The 18,509-nt window shown below is 37.6% G+C and overlaps 1 protein-coding gene and 1 long non-coding RNA gene across 5 annotated transcripts in view; one reads left to right on the top strand and one right to left on the bottom strand.

Moving 5' to 3' along the window:
• Positions 1 to 5,057, top strand: part of MPP7 (membrane palmitoylated protein 7) — a 292,696-nt gene extending 287,639 nt beyond the window's left edge. For all 4 annotated transcript variants that reach the window (XM_043563317.1, XM_043563318.1, XM_043563319.1 and 1 more), the window contains 4 exons: positions 378 to 471; positions 1,483 to 1,591; positions 3,401 to 3,544; positions 4,039 to 5,057. In XM_043563317.1, the coding sequence (XP_043419252.1) occupies positions 378 to 471; positions 1,483 to 1,591; positions 3,401 to 3,544; positions 4,039 to 4,218 (527 nt within the window). In that variant the 3' untranslated portion in view covers positions 4,219 to 5,057. The remainder of the gene's footprint in view (positions 1 to 377; positions 472 to 1,482; positions 1,592 to 3,400; positions 3,545 to 4,038) is intronic.
• A 2,316-nt stretch (positions 5,058 to 7,373) lies between these two features.
• Positions 7,374 to 18,235, bottom strand: LOC122473133. The gene is made up of 3 exons (XR_006294594.1): positions 17,905 to 18,235; positions 9,706 to 9,770; positions 7,374 to 8,266 (listed from the first exon to the last, which is right to left on the bottom strand). It is a non-coding gene; the product is annotated as an uncharacterized LOC122473133 (long non-coding RNA).
• Positions 18,236 to 18,509: the final 274 nt, after the last annotated feature.

The raw sequence follows: 18,509 nt of genomic DNA, 5'->3' as shown, positions 1-18,509 counted from the left end.
TGAATGTTTGGGGGTTCAGTAGTATTCTAAGAAGGTGTTTATACTTTTGCAAAGGAGGAATGAATGGCACCTGGAGATCTTTGACTTCGTTCGGTTATTGATAGCATCCTCCCTATCTGCTGTGTGTAGAAGAGAGTAAAGTCATTTCAGAGTTTATCTTACAACCTAGTGGGCGTTAGACTTGCTTCAGTGAATATGATAATAAATATGATAATAAGCATATTATCTGCGAAAGAAACGAGTTTTTCCTCGAGGGTTAAGATAACTTTTTATTTAATTAACATGTATTAATTTTAATACATGATGATTTCTTTTTCAGTATGTTCCTCAGGATGGTTGATACAGACTTTTGTAAACTCTTTTTAATTAAATCACAGACACTACCAGAGCAAGAAGAAGCCAGGAGAGTGACGGTGTGGAATATATTTTCATTTCCAAGCATTTGTTTGAGACAGATGTACAAAATAACAAGTATGTGGAAGTTTTTTTGTGTAACCATTGTTTTTAAGCATGTGCCTACGTGTCCAGTTTTAGGCAACTGAGCCATTTGAAATATATTTTCAGTTTTATAATATTTGAAACTGATAAGAAGGTGATAACACTCGTTACCAATCTTCATCTGTAATTTTTTAATAACCTAGAGCTGCTGTGTTTGTGGTGAGTTAAGTGTGTAGGAATTATTTTGAAAAATGAGGGAATGTTCCTAGTATGTTATTGTGACCTCAACTAATTGAATCTTAACATATGTGAATAGAATTTTATTTCAGAAAACTAACAGCTATGTCATAGATCCCTACGTCCACACTCTCCTCCACACACACTTCTCTCCCTCACTGACTCTTCAAAAAAAAAAATTAAAATAATGTTAATCGCCTTGCTTGTACTAAATCCCCTGGCCAGCTTGGCTTCCTCCACCTCCCCAGGTCTTCCATTTGCTTAAGCATGGATAATGGAGGGTGTTGGGGAGCAATGTGTGTTTTAATGTAGGATTTGGGGATTTTATTGAAACATCAAAATGCTTTTTTCCACGTTTGGCACGGCGATTGTGTTTTTATAGCACATAATCGGCTGCCCTGGTTCCATTAGCCACCAACCAGTTCCCGCTGTAGTTCTAAAGCTGAGCTTGGTTATTCCATAGCGCATGGTGAAATTTCAGTAGTTTCTATTGTTTGGTTTATTCACTGTTTTATTGCATTGCATTAGTTCTGAAAAAGAGGTGATGGCAAACAGAGTACTGGTGGACTAAAGTACTTTTTTCTGTTTCAGTGTAATACAAGCAAGTGTTACTGATGTGAAAATGTAAAATAAAAGATTTTTTTAAATTGACATTCTGGAGTACTTGGCCCTATTTATTTTATTGAACACAGTAAAAGAAAATTACATGTTCAGCAAGAATATCGTTTATATATATGAATTATGTCTTTCCACTTATGTGTATAATTAATTCGCAAATGGCTCTGACACATGTCCGATTTCCTACAGGTTTATTGAATATGGGGAATATAAAAACAATTACTACGGCACAAGTATTGACTCAGTTCGTTCTGTCCTGGCGAAAAACAAAGTTTGTTTGTTGGACGTGCAGCCTCACGTAAGTGAACAACGAACTGTTTTTAATGTTTATTTTTGAGAGAGAGAGCATGAGAGAGGTGGGCGGGGCTGGTACGGATTGAGAGGGAGAGAGACAGAATCTGAAGCAGGCTCCAGGCTCTGAGCTGTCAGCACAGAGCCTGATGCAGGGCTTGAATTCATGAACTGCGAGATCATGACCTGAGCTGAAGTCAGACGCTCAACCGACTGAGCCACCCAGGCACACCCCAAGTATACTGTATTCTTAAGTATCATGTATTATTATAAGTGTTTGTAATTTTTACAATGGACATTTTGGTTCTTGGCCCTCTTTCTTTGAGTTTGACTCTATACATATCCTAGAAGTGTAAGCACCCCACGTAGAGCTGTGGGGCATCTCACAGGAATTACACTGAACGAGACCCTGCTCACAGCTGTCAGGGAGATCTTTGCCGGCATCCTGGGAACGCTTGTGAACACTTTGGACTGAGGGTGCCAGTGGATGAAGCCATTCAGTTCTTCTTGAACCACATATCCTCCAGCAGAGATCCAACCCGTAGCATCTTCCTTGTTACCCAGGGATCACAGATTCTCACTTCACTGATGGGTACACCTTAGGGTGTATAACCTCCAAGAGCCATAATGACCCAGAGAAGCCCTTGGCTTCTCTTCAGGAAGATGAGTCTGAAGTAAAAAGAGTCCCAAGAATCAGTAGGGTGATTGACTCCTTAACTTGGGCGCTGGTGAGGAATAGGATGCTTCTGCTTATACAACCCCTCTCTGCCCGAGCCCTGGCTCTGGTTGTGTCCAAGTCCCTCAGTGTGGTTCCAGCAATATGTCCACAGAGCCTCACCAGCCATACAGCCCATCTCTCCCCAACCCCACCCCACATAACCTGTCTGCCTAACTCCTCAGGGGAGTTTGTGATTTGTATTCACATTCTAGGGAGGCTCTGACTATGGCTCAAGAGTATCCCTTAACTCCCACCCCTTTACCAATCCCCCTTGACTGCAGGTGAGTCCTCAGAAGCATAGTGTAAATAATATAAAATATTGACGGGGAAGTGTTGACAAGCTTCATGGAGAGCAGGAAGCTTGCCCTTTTAGGACACTCCGAAGGACAGAAGGACAAAAGGAGAACTCGTGTGAGATCAGGAAAAGGCTTACATGGGATGTTTGGAAGACTTTCATATGCAGACAGCTTTTTAACTCAATGGCATCTTTTAAGTATTTGATTTAAAAACCAGTTTTATGATTTTTTTAGCTGCTTCTGTTCAGTATTATGACATTTCAAAACATTTTAAAAGGCAAGTTCTGTGCTCCGACATCTTTTCAGGGGTATTCATTAATACTGATATTCATTAATTAATAATTTATTCAACATTCTATAATATTACTTATTAATATCATTAACATATATTCATATATAATTTATTGATATTAATATTTATTGTCAACAACGAATTGAATAATATATTGAAAGAGCTACTGGCCTGAATTAGATAATTTTTTTTTCAATGTTTATTTATTTTTTGGGACAGAGAGAGACAGAGCATGAACGGGGAAGGGGCAGAGAGAGAGGGAGACACAGAATCGGAAACAGGCTCCAGACTCTGAGCCACCAGCCCAGAGCCCGACGCAGGGCTCGAACTCACGGACCGCAAGATCGTGACCTGGCTGAAGTCGGCCGCTTAACCGACTGCGCCACCCAGGCGCCCCTGAATTAGATAATTTTAAGGAATTTTCTCCTTTGAAAGAAACTTCAGTTTGACTGTAAAATTCACTCATGACATTATGAAGAAATGTAAGAAAACTGATTTTCTTCCTTGCAGACAGTGAAACACTTAAGGACCCTAGAATTTAAGCCCTACGTGATATTTATAAAGCCTCCATCAATAGAGCGTTTGAGGGAGACAAGGAAAAATGCAAAGATAATCTCAAGCAGAGATGACCAGGGTGCTGCAAAGCCCTTTACAGTAAGTACAATGATGCTTAGTAAGAAGACATAAGTGCTGCTCAAAATCGTACGTGCAGTAGCCACTGCCTTTGGAAGATGTAGTAGACAGTGTGATCCAAAAACCGATAAAAGATAGATTGTATCCAGGCACATGCATTTTGAGTGATTGTACTGTAATGGCTTTTTTGTGCTTCTGTGAATAGATCTTTATGTTATATTGAGCAAAACATCCCTGTAATGATAAGTTAGTGACTGACAATCCCGAATTTTGGGAAAGGTGGGAATTTTGACTCTATCAGAGCAGTTTAGTTACAAACAGATCAGAGAGAGAGGATTAGAAGCTATGACCTCTGAAGAACTTGTTCAAGAGGGTCATTTTCATTTGTGGCTGAGATGAAAGAATGAACACAGAGTAGCATTCAGTAAACCAGTTGTGGAAATGTTTGCATCCGTGTAAAGTGGTGTAATTGCCTGGTTAACCTTTTTTTTTTTTTTTTAAATTTCCTTTTGTAGGAAGACGACTTTCAGGAAATGATTAAATCTGCACAGATAATGGAAAGTCAATATGGCCATCTTTTTGACAAAATTATAGTAAATGATGACCTCACCGTGGCATTCAATGAGCTAAAGACAACTTTTGACAAGTTAGAGACAGAAACCCACTGGGTTCCAGTGAGCTGGTTACATTCATAACTAAGGGAGGTCCCATGAGCATCTTTTCTGTAGAGTGCATGATGGAATCAGTTACCATTTTGGTGGTAGGGTTTTTTTTTTTAAATCTATATCACTGTTGTAGATGTGCAATCTTGGTTAAAACTGAATGCTGGTTTTGTTTGTATCTTTTTACAGCCTTATTTCAAACACAATATTTGAGTATAAGATCCAAAATCAAAATCCGCACAGTACCGTATTCTGAGCAGAGCTTTGAACCTTCTGATTGTCTTTAACATGCAGTTCTAGCTCCAAGATGAGGTTGGACGTTTTAGAGAGAAATAGCTAGAGAATAGATATTGGAGTTCAGTGCTTCAGTTGGTCTTAGACGTGGGCCCTGCCATCAAGTTTGTGGGTTAGCAGTTGAAGGTATTAAGTTAGCAGCCTTGAACAGCTCCAAAGAAACAGGACATCTTTGCTCTTCTTTGGATGGGTCATTATAGATTTGCCCAGGCTAACAGTAAGGCATCCCCTTATTATTTTGAAGTGCAACCTTTTTCTTACATATATACAATATATTCACAGTGGCCTTCATGTTATAGCTTGAGAAGGCCTTTTTATGACTACATATCAGTGACCCAAATGTTTAAGAAGGGAAGATGTACTTTTAAAAATGATTATATCTGTAACTAAAAGCCTTTCCTTACGGTATTAATCTTTATCAGGATGGTAATATCTTGGGGCAAGTAACGATCATAAAGGACATTTTTATTTGTCAATCCTCAAACAGGAGTTCTAGAGTCACCAAAGAGGTGATTCTAGCTGGCTTTGGGTTTTCCCAATAAATTGTAAGAATGTGATACCTATTCTAAAAGTAGATGTTTTACATTACATCTAAAAGTAGATGCTTTAACTGATACAGTTAAAAATGTGATCATTTTTCACCTGTGCAATTGATCATATATTTAAATTGCACTAAGACATATTTTAGAAAACTTTTCATGTAATGTTAACTTACCTCGGCATCATCAAAATAATTCTTAACACTGGTCAGATACCATCCTAATCTTGCCATTTTTCTAGACTTTTAAGACAGACTCTTGTATCGTAAATATTTAGATGGGCTCTCATTTTTCTTGGTTACTACTGAACTTCAAACAATTCACGTAGCTCAAGACCGTAAAATGACCATAAGTTGTATAAGAGAACATGTCATATCATTCTTGCCTGCAGTAAGACCCGGCCAATCAAAACTCACTGCATCTGTAACTTCCAAACAGAAAGTATTTTGTTTGTTGATTTGTAAAGAGAGTTTAGATGTCATGTTCAAAGAAAAATAGAATGTAGTGAAATTTTATATATTTATGAAATATTTGAAAGGCATATTTTTTTAATTATCAAATGGAGCTATTCGTAAAGTAAATTGTATGTAAAGATGTCGTAACTTAAAATAGTTGTATAAGTCAGGGTCAACATTCCATGTAAATATTTGACCTTTGTTCATACACAGACTCACAAGCGTGTTCTATGTGCACGGCACATCTGACATAGCATTATCCACTGGACTTCCTTCAGACAGGTCAGATTTCACATTAGAAAAGAGACAAAAACTCTACTGCAATAGCCTTGATACACACACTAAAATAATCAGACTAAATGTTACTTAACATAATCCAAATAGTGAGTTCTATGTTTATTAACTAAATAGCAAAGAATTTAGTTTTTTAAGATAGTGGGGAAAAGGGTCCCCAGATCTGATGCTAAAGCCGTAAAGTTATATGGCTGCTCTAAGAAAAGACAAGTCTTACGTAGAGAGTTTGGGTAGAATATATTCCTCTTTGAACACAGACTAAAATTTCCTATAAATCAAGACTTCCTGTATGAAGAGTAATGGGAAACATGTAATTATCTAGGCAGTGGTCTGAATAATTTAGGCAGTCCACATTCTTTACCGTGGAGGTAGAGGGTAAGTGTAGTGTTGTGGAAACTGAGTGCTTTTTGCTGTCAGTAGTAATAATGGGGTGTTATTTAAAAATCTAACTGTCCAGACCGTTCTCCCTTTTCACACTAGAGCCGAGCAATGTTCTTTTAAAACTGATAAGGAATCTTTTATTAGATAGTCTATATGGTGTTGTAAGTGACATTTATATGGCCACGTGGATGCTTAGAGCTTAGGTTAAAACCGAGTTAGGCAGGGCCACGGCCTTGTTGACAATTGTAGCAAAAGGCCCTGGACTCTGTGTCTGCACCCAGACCTCCAACGCCTACAGAGATGCGTGTGGGGTTCGTCATGCACTAGTTTTTGGAGCAGCCGGCTCCTAGCACAGAGTGTCAGCCACCAGTGGAGAAGAGGAATGTTCGTATTTTTAAGTCCATATATTTAAAATCCAAGATCAAGAAGGAAATTCTGTACTCCCATGATTCTCAAATCGGTTAAAAATAAAAAGGTGAAATTGAAATATTCTTCCCCCTTGTTTTACTTCCTCATATAAATGTTCTTAATATATGTAAGGCTGACATTCCTGGTATTGTATAATGATTGAATGTATCTAAATTGTAATATAAAATTGACAAAACATGTAATCTTTGCAGATTTACAGAAACTGTTATTCAAAGCTTCTCGAAGATCTAGATTTTTATTATTTATTTTCGTCTTAACTAGTAAAGATTTATAAATGAATGTAATGGAAAACCTTTGATCTTAATAAAGTGTCTTCAAGTTACTTGTCTTCTTTCTGCACAGTTGTTTTTGCACTTGGGTATTTGGTACACTGTTTCCCATGGTAGAACAAATTCTCTTTTCTACTCTGATATCAAGGTTTTGTTTGAACTTGCCATGTCTGAAACTAAACTTCATATTTGTTTCAAATATTTATTGGCTTCAACAAGGCTGTTGAAGAGATGGAATTCACTAGTCTTGCTCCTACCCATACAGTGCAGCCATTTAAAGAGGTCGAGGGTGGGTGATCTGGGCCCATCTGCGATGGGAACATCCCTTCCCCCACCCCTCCCCATCAGGAATCCAAGCTTTATCCACATCCTGTTCCTGAACAGGTAGAGCAAAACTAATCCTTATTTAGCTGTCCCTGAGGACAAACTGCCACCTGTTGATAGCGACAGGCTAATTAGTATTGTCCTTGCTTCAACAGCTGAACCAGCTAATCCCAGCTCTGGTTCCAACGAAAGACTGTACAGTGGAGCTGTCAGGAACATGGGCTCCAGAGCCAGAATCCTTGAGTTCAAATTCTGGTTTTGTCTATGACCAGCTTTGCAACCTTGAGACAGTCGTGTAACCTCTCTTGTCCTCATTTTCTGATCAGAAAAATGGAGATGATAATACTGCTCACCTCACGGGATTGTTGTGGGCTTGAAAGAGCTGATCCATGTAAAGTATTTGGAACAAAACTTGGGATAGAAGTATTCAGTAACTGTGAACTCCTGTTTTATAATGATTATTCTCACAGCACACAGTTTTAATTTAGCTCTGTAAATAATCACCCCATAGAAACAGTGCTCCATTAGCAAATTAGCCGGAAGTTTCCTCATAATTTCTATGACCGTTTTATTATTTAGAAAACAGCCATTACTTCCAAGTGATACATCAGGACCTAATCAAGTAATCCTCAGTAGGGTAGTGAACAAATGTGTATTTTTAGCCGCTGGCATGCAACGTAATTTATATCGATTTGAAAGAAATGTCCCTTAATTGTATTAATGCCCTTTCTTCTAACACACTTCCCTTCCAAATGTTTGCCCACTTACCCTTAAGCTCCTGGAGGGCAGGAAATATTTTTTCTAACAGCTGTCTTACACACAAGCCCAGGAACTGCCAAATTGTACTTACTAGTCATCAAACATCTGTATGATTTCCATTCACTATCTCATTTAGTCCTCACAGTTCCCTTAACGTGAAAGATAATATCTTCATCTTTTACAACTGAGAAAAGTGAGGGGCAGGACTTAAGTACCTTTTCCAAGGTGACAGGTGATAAGTCGTGGAATCAGGGTCAGGGTCCGCCTTCCTCCGACCATGCTATTTTCGCTGCCCTGTGCTGCCTGGTGTTGCTATAACTGGAGCCAGAAACATGAGCTGGAAACATGAGATTAGGTAATTTGGAGAGGGTTTATCCTTTTTACGCATACAGTTTATAATTTCCTCAAAACACTGCTGCTTTAATCAGAACTTGATATATCTATGCCTGTGTGAACAGGCTAATCCACAAAAGGTGGCTATTACCAGAAATATACCTGTGTGACATAATACGCAATTTTTGTTTAGTCTGCCTGAATCCTGGCCCTTAGTGATGAATCAGGACAATCTGCATATTGCAGAGATTAATCGGAGCAGGTCGTGCTACCCAATTCCAGGTAACATCTGTCGGAGAAGCTGTGAATAAGACTTGTTCCCCTGATTTAAACAACTGCATGAGGCAAAAGATCTTTTATGACCCCGTCCCCATCCTTTCTGTTTGAGATACTTTGGGTATTTTGTGATGCTTGTCAATTTGACAGCCATAATCCCAACCTTAAACCAAGGCACAATGGACCATAAAGGCCAATCGATGGAGGATGACCTTTGAAAAAAGAAAAGATCCTAAATCTGTAACATCATTGAACTGTTGAACTGATCCTGGGACCTCCTCATTCCACTAATTGCTAAATATTCAATAAAGGTTCTTCTCACGGACTGTTGGGAATATAAACTGGTACAGCCACTCTGGAATTTGGCATGGAGGTTCCTCAAAAAATTAAAAACAGAACTTCCATATGATCCAGCAATCCCAGTTCTAGGTATTTATCTGAAAGAAATCACTGTCTCAAAGGGATATCTGCACTCCCACGTTCGTTGCAGCCTTACTCAGAATAGGCAAGACAAGGAAACAGGTCCATCAGCAGAGGAACAGATAAAGAATTGGGGAAGCACACACACCCAAATTACTCAGAAAAAAGATGGAAATTCTGCCTTTCCCAACAACATGGATGGACTTTGAGGGCCTTTCGCTAAGTGGAATAAGTCAGAGAAAGGCAAAAACTGTATGTTCTCATTAATATATGGAATCTAAAACAGGCAACCTCAGAAAGTAGATGGTAGTTACCAGGGGCTGGAGGGTAGGGAAATAGGGAGATGACGGTCAAGGCTACAAACTTCCAGTTATAAGATGAATAAACTCTGGGAATCAAGTGTAGTATACAACACAGCAACTGTAGTTAACGATGCTGTATTATGTACTTGAAACTTGCTAGGAGTACATTTTATCACCAAACACACAAAAGAAGGTAATTATATGAGGTGATGGAAGTGTTAGCCAACCTTATTGTGGTCTCACAATATATAAGTGTATTAAATTATCACATTGTACACCTTCAACTTATGCAATGCTATATGTCAACTGTATTTTAATAAAGCTGGTAAGAATAAGTATTCTAATGGTTTAGGTCGCTATTGGGCTATTGGTGCTGAAAGCACTCCTAATGGTAAACAGCATCCATGAGTAACTCAGGTGACTCCCACTATTCACTTTCACTTACCAAAGGCTGTTTTTCTGCACAGCTGTCACATTCCCTGGAGTGACACGATTGAACTTGAAAGCACTCTGGAACCATAAAAATCATATCATCTCAATAAATGTAGAAAAGCATTTGACACAATTCAACATTCAATTCATGTTAAAAAACTCTCAGTGATGTACGTTTAGAGGGAACATACCTCAAAATGAATAAGGCCATACATATATGAAAAACCTACAGCCACATCATAGTCAATGGTGAAGAACTAAGTGCTTTTCCCCTTGGTTTAGGAATAACATAAGGATGTCCATTCTCAGTACTTTAAAAAAATATTTATTTTGAGAGAGCAGGGGAGGGGCAGAGACAGAGAGAAAGAATCCCAAGCAGGCTCTGAACTGTGAGATCATGACCTGAGCTGAAATTGGGAGTCAGATGCTTAATTGACTGAGCCAGTCAGGTGCCCCCGACTCTCACCACTTTTATTCAACAAGTACTAGCTACAACAACAAGAAATAAAAGGCATCCAAATTGGTAAGGAAGATGTAAAACGGTCACTATTTGCAGATGACATAATACTATACATAGAACACCCTAAGCACCCCACCAAAAAACTACTAGAAATAATAAATGAATTCAATAAAGATGCAGGACACAAAATTAATACACAGAAATCACCTGTGTTTCTTAACACTAATAACAAAGTAGCAGAAAGAGATATTAAGAAAACAACTCCATTTGCAATTGCACCAAAAAGAAGAAAATACCTCGGTACAAACTTAACTAAGGAGTGAGTGACCTGTACTTGGAAAACCATAAAACACGGATGAAAGAGATTAAAGATGACACAAATGGAAAGAACTAATATATCCAAAGCAATCTACAGATTCAGTGCAATCCCTATCAAAATACCGACAGCACTTTTTACAGGATCAGAAACAAATGATTTTATAGAACAAACTGGAGAGCCCAGAAATATACTCACACTCATATGGCCAATTAATCTGCAACAAAGGAGGCAAGAATATCCAATGGGGAAAAGACAGTCTCTTCAACAAATGGTGCTGGGAAAATTGGACAGCCACATGCAAAAGAGTGAAACTGAACCACTTTCTTAAGCTATACACAAAAATAAAATTCAAACTGAATTAAAGACCTAAATGTGAGATATGAAATAATAAAACTCCTAAAAGAAAACATAGGTAGTAATTTGAAATCAGTTTTAACAACAATTTTCTAGATATGTCTCCTCAGGCAAGGGAAACAAAAGCAAAAATAAACTACTGGGACTATATAAAAATAAAAAGCTTTTACACAGTAAAGGAAACCATCAACAAAACAAAAAGGCAACCTATCAAATGGGAGAAGATATTTGCAAATGATATATCTGATAAGGGGTTAATATCCAAAATACATTAATAACTTAGACAACTAAACACCAAAAAAAAAAAATCACAACAATCCAATAAAAAATGGGCAGAGGCCTTGAATAGACATTTTTCCAAAGAAGACTTACAGATGGCTGACACATGAAAAGATGCTCATCATCACTAATCATCAGAGAAATAACAAATCAAAACCACAATGAGATATCAACTTACATCTATAGGAATGGCCAGAATCAAAAAGATAAGAAACAACAAGTGTTGGTGAGGATGTGGGGAAAAAAAGGAACACTTATGCACAATTGGCGGGAATGTAAATTGGTGCAGCCACGGTGGAAAATAGTATGGAGATTCCTCAAAAAATTAAAAATAGAAACATCATATGATCCAGAAATTCCACTAAGGGGTATTTACCAAATGCAAATGAAAACACTGGTTTGAAAAAAAAAATATATATATATATATATATATTTATATAGATGCATATATATAAACCCCTATGTTTACTGCATTATTTACAATAGCCAAGGTACAGAAGCAACTAAAGTGTCCATCAATACATGAATGGATAAAGGTGATGTGCTATACACACACACACACAACCGTAAAAATAAAGTGATACTTTGTCACTTTTGACAACACAGATGGACCTAGAGGGTATTATGCTAAGTGAAATAAGTCAGACAAAGACAAATACAATATGATTTCACTTATATGGAATCTAAAAAAAATGAATAAAATAAACAAAAAGGTGTAATAGACCATAAATACATAAAACAAACTGATGGTTGCCAGAGGGTAGGGTGTGGGAGATACCAGCTTCTAGTTGTGGAATGAATGGGTCACAGGGATGAAAGGCACAGCACAAAGAATATAGTCAATGGTATTATAATAGTGTGTCCTGGGGGCACCTGGGTGGCTCAGTCCATTGAGTGTCTGACTCCAGCTCAGGTCATGCTCTCACCGTTCATGGATTTAAGCCCCACATCAGGATTCTCCTCCACTCTCTCTGCCCCTCTCCTGTTCACACTTTCTCTCTCTCTCTCAAAATAAGTTAATAAACTTTTTTTTTTTATCTGAAGAAAGTAATCTCTGGAAACTATAGAATGGGCCAAAGCAAGAGATTATATTTAAATTTTATTTTTCTTGGGTTCCACTTTTTTTCCTCCATAATATGGATGAAATTTTAACCTTAAAATTAAAGTTTGAAGAAAATTGTTCTAATGTTTTTGGATTTACAAATTTATCATGCTTGTGAGCCTACCATTTTAAACAAAATAATATCTTTTAACTTGATTAGGCAACAGTAATACCAAAGACTCTATCTGTTCAGTCTTTACTCTGCCCTAGGCATTCTAATTATTAGTATATAAGACAGAAAAGATCTAAATAGGAATATATTTGAATAACTGTAGTTACAGAACAATATAATTACTGTAAGTGTTAAAGAGAAGCTATAGAGCATAAGTAAAAGGACTGGCAACAATAAGCCAGGCAGATGCAAACAAAAAGAAAGCAAAGGAGACAATAATAATAATATCAACATTGAATTCCATGTTTATTACTTGGGACAGAACGTTCTCCTATAGTAATCAATGGTGCAAGCCACAAAAGGAAGAGCATTGAAGCCACAGGCAAACCCTTGAGAATTATAATCAACAAAACCACATTATTCGGTTATTTTTCAAACACTTCTCTTAAATTGTGAAGAAAAATAGTTGTAGAAGGTCTGATTTTCCTAATTTCTCAGGCTGGTCTCATAGCCACGGAAAGAATGCTTTGTCCTGCAAACTGAAATCACACCTTCTCTTCAAGAGCCCCACCAAGCATTTACGAAACCCAACCCCAAAGTAAGCCACAAGGAAAACCTCATTAAATTCCAAAATCCTTAAATAGTGTAAATGGCATTTTATCTCCACAGTCCAATGGAAATGAAAATGAATGACAAATAGAAACGAAAGGGAAAAAACCACCTAGAAAAATTTTGTAAATAAGTTTTAAGTATTCTAGCCATCAAGGAAATAAAAATGAAACTGCAGATTATTCAGAAAATAATGAGCTATCAGTCTATGAAATATGACTAAAACTGAGCTCCAGGAAATTTGCCTTAAAAGCTTTTCTGAGGGAAGAAACAAATAAAAATAAACATCGGCTCAAGCCACTTGGGAACAGATGACATGAGTGGTGTTTTGGCTAGGTTGTAATGTACACTGAGTTCTCCATGAATGCACTACCACGTGAATCAAAGGAAGATTGAACTTGATTTTTTCAGAACACAGTATGAGTTTTTCACCATTCTGGAACCTCACGTCACTAATGGCAATACCACTTGTGACACCTGCGTCTCACTCATGTGGCATGTGCGGTGACTGCGTGCATCTGACTACTGCCATCTTTAGAGAAGGGCTGCTTGAGCGTGCACGTATCAAAAGGTATATTCTGTTCTCAAATGCTTCTCTTTCCTTTCTTCTCTACCTTACAGTGGAATTTCTTCTTCATTCTGCAGGTTACACTGTCTATGGATTTCATGTCAGGAGTGCAAAAGGGATAATACAAAATTTGTCCTATAGAAAGGGATCGCTGAGTATGGTAGGGTTGATTATTGGATGTATAGCCATTCAAATGCCACCTCTTTTGCACCCTTTTCGTTTCACTGTGCATCCTGTGTTAATAGTATATTTTGATATGATCTATATATAACTGAGCATACACTAGCATCCTTGAGGATCCTGCTGCTATAAACAGGCTGCTGAAGAAGAAAATATCTTTAAAGTTAGGAATAGTTTCAGAAAACATCTAATAAGATCGAATAAAAAGACAGACATTACTGCAGACCTAAACATTAAATTAAAAAATCAAGCTAATAGATTTTCCTAGAACATAATTTTAAAAGGATAGGGATGCAAATTGAGGGAAAAAAAGTGTGGAGATGTGGAAAACAGATCCAAGACAGCCAGTATCTATCTATCTAGTAGGATCTCCCATTAGGAGAAAATTATATTAAGACATGATATAAATCCTTCTCTAAATTAAAGATAGGTCTTCAGATTTAAAGATCCAGATATTTATTTTGTAAATTTGTAAACCTTATCAACAGAGAAAGAATCCCATAATGAGAAAGAAAGAAAGAAAGAAAGAAAGAAAGAAAGAAAGAAAGAAAGAAAGAAAAAGAAAAGAGAGAGAAAGAAGGAGAAGAAGGAAAAGAGGAGGAGGAGGGGGAGGAGGAGAAGGAGGAGAGGTAGGGAGGGAGCGAAAAGGAATCTGTTGGGCATCAAACATCTCATGCGCAACAGGGTATCATATGGCAAAGGACACATTATGTAATGCGGGAAAAATGAGTATAAGCTGAAAATTCTACAACCCAGATTATCATTCAAGAGTGACAATAAAATGAACTCATTTAGACATACAAGAACTTAGACATATTTACCACCCCTATATTCTTCCAGGAAGAAAGACTGAAAGATGAACTCTAGCAGTTGAAAATGAATTTATGAAAAAGGCATGAATAAAACCAACAGTGATCAGTAAAAGAATGAGCACAATTTACAGACAATGCTAAATGACAAAGATTTGGGTTCAAATCACTGCTATCGTACTTCTTATCTATGTTACCTCATTTCATTTACTTATCCTTCCTGGGCCTTCATTTCTTTATTTATAAGATGGAAGTAGTAATAATAGGATGGGTCCAAAAGAGTTTGTTGAGATGCTCTACATAAAGCCCTCTGTGTAGTATTTGCATCTGGTAAATGTTCAATAAATATTAGCCATTATGGGCTTCAAATTCCTAAAACATTTTTTGGAGGGTAATTTTGCAGTTCTATCAAAATTTAAAATACACATGTCCTTAGACCAAACAGTTTCATTTTCACTTTCATATTTATACTGGAAGGTTAATTTATTAGAATTTAAGTAGAATTTATTATAGAAAAAAATATAATCAACCCTATTATCATCAGTAAGAGAATGATAAACGATGGGTAATATTCTTTTAATTATTATGCCACTATTTAAAAATATGAGGAGGTTTTTTGGTATTATCTTATTATAATGTACTTATTAAATAATGTGTATATATTGACCTGAAGAGTGCTACAAAATGCATATACATGCATACATGCATACATCCAAACTTTCTAGTACAGGCAGTGCACCCGGAGAAGGTACAGGTACTGGAGAGTCTTGCTTTCCAGTACATCCCTTCCTGGATTATTCAAATTATTTTTTTGTTTATCACGTTCTACTTTTACAGTTCAGTTTTTAAAAGATGAATAAATGTCTCACAAATAGCACATCTCAATTTTGGTTACAATATATTCTAAAAGTACTTTACTTGGTAACAAGTGCATCTGAAGCGGTAAGGCAGATTTCACCTGTGTGCCCTTCCTGGCGATGCGTGGCGTTAATCTGTGCCCAATTTTGGAATCCTGATCTATTATGAACGTCAGCGTTCACACATGTTCTCCCAGCTCCTTTCCCTTAACCCCCCCTATGCTGTCACCAAGACACCATTGCTTAGGTTTCCGTCCTTTTCCATCCTTCTCTTCTACAGGCTTTCCCTGACAATCTCACTCACTCTATGACTATACTTATTGGAACAAAGGATGAGCACTAACATTCACTGGGCACCTATTTTGTCCTAAGAACTTTTTAAAAAGTTTATTTATTTATTTTGAGAGAGAGAGAGAGAGAGAGAGAGAGAGAGCATGCACACACAAGTGGGAGGCAGGGCAGAGAGAGAGGGAGACAGAGAATCCTAAGCAGGCTCCCAGGCTCTGTGCTGTCAGCACAGAGTTCGATGTGGGGCCTGATCTCACAAACTGTGAGATCATGACCTGAGCTAAAATCAACAGTTGGGACACTGAACTGCCTGAGCCACCCAGGTGTCCCTATTCTAGGAACTTTTAACAAGCCACCTCATTTACTGCCCACAACAGTCTGAACAAAAGCAGTATCCTTGTTTGACGAATAAGAGAGATGCACAGAGTCTAAGAAACTTGCCCAAGGTCATCCCCCAGTATATAGTAGATACAGCATTTAAACTCCAAGATGCCTGGTTCCAAAACCATGTTTTACCATCTTTTAAACCATATCATCTTCTATACATTTAATCACACTCATTGTGATTTTTTGTTTATATGTTACAGGCATGATACCTTTTCACTCTCTGCCTTGGTTTCCTCCTCTGTAAAGTGTGGATAATCCTCGTTAGGATTGTTATGAATATCAATCCTGAGTTAATATTTGTGACAATGCTCAGAACTGTGCTTGGTACATTGTGAGTGCTACAGGTATTTGGTGGTGGTGGTTTTCCTTTTAAATTCTACCTGAATCAGATTTCCTTGATTAACCCTCATATATAAAAATGGTCACTAGCACCTGTCAGTTGTTTCAGAGATGTCTCTTCTTAACCCACTGCCAAGTATTTTAGCATCCTTTGCTGGACCTATTCCACTCCCCCCCTCCACCCCTGCAGTTGGCCCCTCTTCTGCAGTCTGGCCCTGCTGTGATTCATCCTCGATATTCCCAGCTTGGGTGATTTTTCTAAAACAGAAATTTGATTAGGATATTCTCTTGCTTAAATCCTTGTGATGTCTTCCAACGCAATTTTAAAAATGGGCCAAAAATGTGAACACTTCACAAAAGAAAATCTGTAAATAGCTAATAAGCACATAAGAGATGCTTAACATCACTAGTCAACAGGGAAATGCAAATTGAAAGAAACCACAGTTTCTATACAGCCAGTTAGGCTGGCTAAAATGAAAAAGACTGACCATGCCATGTTACAGCATGGATGTAAAGCAACTGGAACATTGCTGAAGGGAAGGAAGAATGGTAAGCCACTTTAGGAAACAATTTTGAAGTTTCTTAAGTGTACTTTTATCATTCCACTTCTTGATATTCACCAAAGGGAAATAAAATCATATGTTCATATAAACACTTATACACAAATGTCCACATCAGGATTATTTGTAATAGCCCCACACTGGAAACAGCCTACATGTCTATCAATGGGCAGAAGGATAAGCTAATTCTAATATATCCATACAAGGGAACAGAACTCCAGAATAAAAAAAAAGTACACTAATGAAACATGTAACAATATGGAAGAATCTTAAAACCTTTATGCTGAATGAACAAAGCTAGACAAGAAAAGAGAACATCATGTATGGTTCCATTTTTTGAAAGTTCCAAATAATTTATAATGACAGCAGATCAGTGATTGCCAGAGTTTGGGGAAGGAAGAGAGGTACTATGAAAGGTGTGAGGAAACTTTGGGGACCAATGGATATATTCATTATTTTTAATTAGGGTAATAATTTCACAGGTAGTACATTTGTCAAAGCGGATTACATTACACTTTAAATGTTAATTTAATATTTTTACCTCAATAAAGCTGTAAAAAGTGAGACAAATTCTGAAAGAATAAAAAACCACACACACTCATAAAGACTGTGTCAGGCATCTGTCTTCAACACAACACAACACAAAACAACCCAATCCTAGTATACAGAGTATTTTGTGATTGGCTGGATTTTGACCTTCATTTCCATCCTCGGAGCTTTCTGGCATCCCACACATATCTCTGGAACACGGTCAGATACATTGTATTTATCTGCCCTTAGGTTTGTCTGCCCCTGTATCCCAATCTCTGTAGGATGAATGCAGAAAAGGTTTGGCCACAGTGGGCGCCTCTCCCCCACTGCAAAGCCTGGTAGCTCAATAATTTGTGGAAAGGTAGGAGAAACAGTGAAAACTTATTTGACTGGGCAACGGAAGACCCCTTGGTAGTCTCTGGAAGTACTATCCTGGGTACTGGGTGTTTTAGACTTACGGACAGGTTCTTCAGGAAGAAGGAAAATTAACCTTGGAACTTTCCACATGGAGATCTTCAGGTGGTAGAAATACGCAAGGTGGTTATCCAGCAGACTGCCATTCCCGCCGTGAGGTAGAAATACCAACTGTAACGAAAACGTGGGACCAGCTTCTCTCAAGCAATAGACAATAAAAATCAAGCCCTCCTTTTTGGGCACATTTTATATAACCCATCATGAGTTAGAGAATATTCTTTAGAACTTTCACATAGCTGAGATGAACAAAATATTTTTATAAAGTAGACTTCTTTCATCCTCATAGTCCCTAAAGATCAGTTCCTCTTCATAACTTATGTCTTTTTCACCAGTAGCTTTAATATTCCTAAAAAAAAAAAAAAAAGAAAATACTATGGGGGCTCAGCCCTTGTAAGGCTGGCAGGAGACATTCTTATATGCAAAATATTACTTAGTTGAGATTTTATTCTGTTAAACTCTTTACCTCACGTACCTAAATTTGAACTCACCTTCCTACCAAAATCCCTCTGCTTTCTGTATTCTCAGCCATAGTTAATGGCTCCACAGTCCCTCCAATATGTCCAGTTAGACTCTCGCAGTCTACGCTAAC

The sequence above is a fragment of the Prionailurus bengalensis genome, chromosome B4 (genome assembly GCF_016509475.1).
Source record: "Prionailurus bengalensis isolate Pbe53 chromosome B4, Fcat_Pben_1.1_paternal_pri, whole genome shotgun sequence".
Classification (NCBI taxonomy): domain Eukaryota; kingdom Metazoa; phylum Chordata; class Mammalia; order Carnivora; family Felidae; genus Prionailurus; species Prionailurus bengalensis.
Note: the sequence above shows the minus strand (reverse complement) of the source record. Positions and strands in the feature narration are given on the sequence as shown.